The following is a 3,275-nucleotide window of genomic DNA, read 5'->3' as shown; positions in this document are numbered from 1 at the left end:
AAAAAAAAATCCTGTTCCTTACCTACCTCCAAATATCATATGCTTACTCTCTCCAATCATTCTGTATATACTCCAGTTTTTCACAATGTGTTGCTCTTACTTCTTCCCTGCTGCAGGACCTGAGCTGTTCCTTTCCAGTCATCTGTGTAAGTAAGTACCCTTCCATTCATCTTAAACATCACTTTCTCAAGGCATAGCCAGACCTGTTCATAGCACTCTGCACTTTTCCTAACACTACTCTTTGTGCCTCCTGTAGCCCACGAAGGCAGCTATCCCGACGCTCTAGTTGACTACTGTATCCTTAGCGCTTAGCACAACACCTGGCACAAACCGTAGGAAAAGAAGTTTGAATGAACACACCATCAACTACTTTATTTCTATACCCCCCTCCAAGAGAAAACATCCAGAAATTTGTATTAAACTGATCAGCATAAGTAGCTGTCTTCCAAACTGCCTTTACCTTCAATGTTAATAATGAGCTTACATTTGCATTTACAAAAGCAAGTATTTGTTTGAAACTAAAAGACTTGGTGTAAGGGTTAAATAATTTATTTTTGAGAAAATCTGAGCGCTGTTTTTGCTAAAATTTTTAAATTATTACTTATTAATAACTTCTTCTTTAAGTTTTTCTGCAAGCAATCTCCTCTTTAGTAGTGTTTGCTTCTCCTCTGCTGTCATTTCTGGTTTCTCTGTCATTGCCTTAAAAAAGAAAAAAAAGAAAAAAAAAAATTGGCTATACTATAAAATGGGTTTATCTGTATAAAATGGGTTTGTCCATCCAAAATTCCCAACATACTGCCTCAACTGAACAAAGATTAAGGAAATTTTCAGGGGGCAGGGGAAGGAAGCCAAACAGACTAGGTTTCCTAAATCTCCCCTTTATAAAATCTCTTCTTGGGGAAGCCTCTTGGAGGTGGTGGCTGCTCTATGATAAAATAGTTCAGAAGGCTCAGGTAAAAGAGACTCCTGACCCTTGGAGCAGGACAAGAAAAGAAAACATGGTTTCTGGCACTGCCATTATTTCTAAGTCACAAAATCCTCATCACAATCTCACTTCTAGAAAAGACAGCAGCTACTGCACTAGGAAGTAGTATGAATAGATGGATATGCAAGGAAAATTAATGGGAGGCTTTCTTGTACATATTCTGATTTTAAGAATTTCACTTCCAGATTTGCAAATTTTGACATCTAAGGTCAGCCATACCTCTGCCTCTCCAGTAGGTTTTCCTTTCTGCTCCGTATTTTGTATCTGCTTAGTCTTCATATCCTTTCTCATGGACATCAACTTATCTCTCTTCTGCTTGAGGTACTGCTCTCGTTGCTGAAGCTCTTCTTTTCCAAGGACTGATAAATTCTGGGTCAAATAAGAGAAAGAACTATCTAAATTCAAGTCCATGTGATACCTACTGATTCAACTGGAAGTTTGAGTTCAAGATATAACAAAAGCCAAGTGTGTGACTGTTAACTTTCCTAGTACCTTGTCATTTTGCTCATGATTGTTAAAAAGTGATGTCTTCTACTCACTGCTATTGGTCCTTCAATGCTTGCATGTTCTAAGCCAGAAATCTTCAGGCCTTTTTGTGGAAGGGAGGAAGTTTCAGGCAACATTTCTACCTTTCTTGCCAATGGTTGTACTGACTGATTAGCAAAATGCACTTTCATATCTGGCAATAATCAGACAATGAGATGAATTAGATTATAAGAAATAGTTAGCCTAGGTTCACCAAAATGAGATAACATTAATACTTGTTCTTCCTCACATTCATTCAGTAAACATATTCAGTGCCTATATTGTGCCAGGCACTGGGTAAGAACAATAAACATGGTCTCTGTCCTTAAGGAGCTTGCACTGCAGTTTCTCATCTTATGAATAATGACATTTCAACAAGTACTAAGCTCCTGATGTTCATACGATACTATAGTTACCAAAAGATATAATCCTTGTCTAAAGATACAATAATGACACACAAGGTTGTCACATAAGCCAAATATTCCCTTACTAATAATATAATCGTTTCCAAAACTTTTGCTTGCAGGAAAAACATCTGTAAGTTACTCTATATCTTCAGAACATAATGCAAAGCTACAATTTCTGTATTACAAGAATATATGCCAGTAATATCAATAATTTTTGTTTTTTAAAAAAACTATATAGTCGGGCGTGGTAGCGCACGCCTGTAGTTCCAGCTACTTGGAAGGCTGAGGTGGAAGGATCACCAGAGCCCAGCAGGTAGAGGCTGCAGTGGCCGGGAGCGTGCCACTGCACTCCAGTCTGGGCAACAGAGTGAGACTCCAACTCAATAAATAAATAAATAAAAATTTAAAAAATTAAAACTATAAACCTGCCAATGCATTCAGAAAATGTAAAGATTTCTAAAGCAAGCAGAACTTAGAAGCACATATAAACATGAACACTCAATACTTTCCAGCTATTTGGTGACTATGCCAAGCAAGAAACAAGGTTAATATTCTAAATGCTCCTCTGAGCCAATTTTTACCATAAGGTGATTTTTTTAAAGATAAAACATTTTCAGTGTAAGTACATGGGGCTTTGAAAGAAAGCACAGTGACACAAGCAAAGACTTACATTAAAATGATGCTAAGAACTAGAAGCCTAATGGGAGAACATGGTACACATGTCTCTAGATGATTAAAAATCTTGCCATACCTGGTTACACACTAAAATCGGAACCAGAATTATGCCTGTGCAAGAAACCTGACAATGGACCACTGCTCTAGCATGGAGTGAGTGGACTGACTACAGCACCAGAAAGGTTGGAGGAAGAAAAGCTCTACAGGCCCTTGGATGGTAAGGGAAAGTTCCATGGACGAGATGAGCTGGAGCCAGCACTCCAAACCAACCTAGGCCTCAACCTCCCAAGTAGGTGAGACTATAGGCCTGTGCCACCACATCTGGCTAACTTTGTGTGTGTGTGTGTGTGTGTAGACAGAGTCTCACTATACTACCCAAACAATCCTCCTGCCCAAGCAATCCTCCAACCTAATTCCAAAGTGCTGGAATTATAGGTGTGAACTACTATGCCCAGCCTCAACAAAAATAACTTTTAAAAAAAGATAAGCCGGGCTCGGTGGCTCAGCCTGTAATCCCACGCCTTTGGGAGGCTGAGGTGAGTCGATTGCCTAAGCCCACCAGTTCGAGACCTGCCTGGGCAGTGCGATCTCATCTCTACAATAAATCAAAAAATCAACCGGGCGTGGTAGCACATGCCTGTAATTCCGGCTACTCGGAAGGCTGAGGCGGAAGAATCGCCGGA

The 3,275-nt window shown here is 39.6% G+C and overlaps 1 protein-coding gene across 1 annotated transcript in view; it reads right to left on the bottom strand.

Moving 5' to 3' along the window:
- Positions 1-530: 530 nt before the first annotated feature.
- The window catches only part of CFAP36 (cilia and flagella associated protein 36), a 32,463-nt gene continuing 29,718 nt past the window's right edge, over positions 531-3,275 (bottom strand). Inside the window, exons 8-10 of the mRNA XM_008067208.2 lie at positions 1,525-1,664; positions 1,205-1,354; positions 531-699 (exon numbers count right to left, since the gene is read on the bottom strand). Coding sequence (XP_008065399.1) covers positions 598-699; positions 1,205-1,354; positions 1,525-1,664 — 392 coding nt within the window. The 3' untranslated portion in view covers positions 531-597. The remainder of the gene's footprint in view (positions 700-1,204; positions 1,355-1,524; positions 1,665-3,275) is intronic.

The sequence above is a fragment of the Carlito syrichta genome, unplaced genomic scaffold, assembly GCF_000164805.1.
Source record: "Carlito syrichta isolate Samal-C Ts95f unplaced genomic scaffold, Tarsius_syrichta-2.0.1 Scaffold309408, whole genome shotgun sequence".
NCBI lineage: Eukaryota > Metazoa > Chordata > Mammalia > Primates > Tarsiidae > Carlito > Carlito syrichta.
Note: the sequence above shows the minus strand (reverse complement) of the source record. Positions and strands in the feature narration are given on the sequence as shown.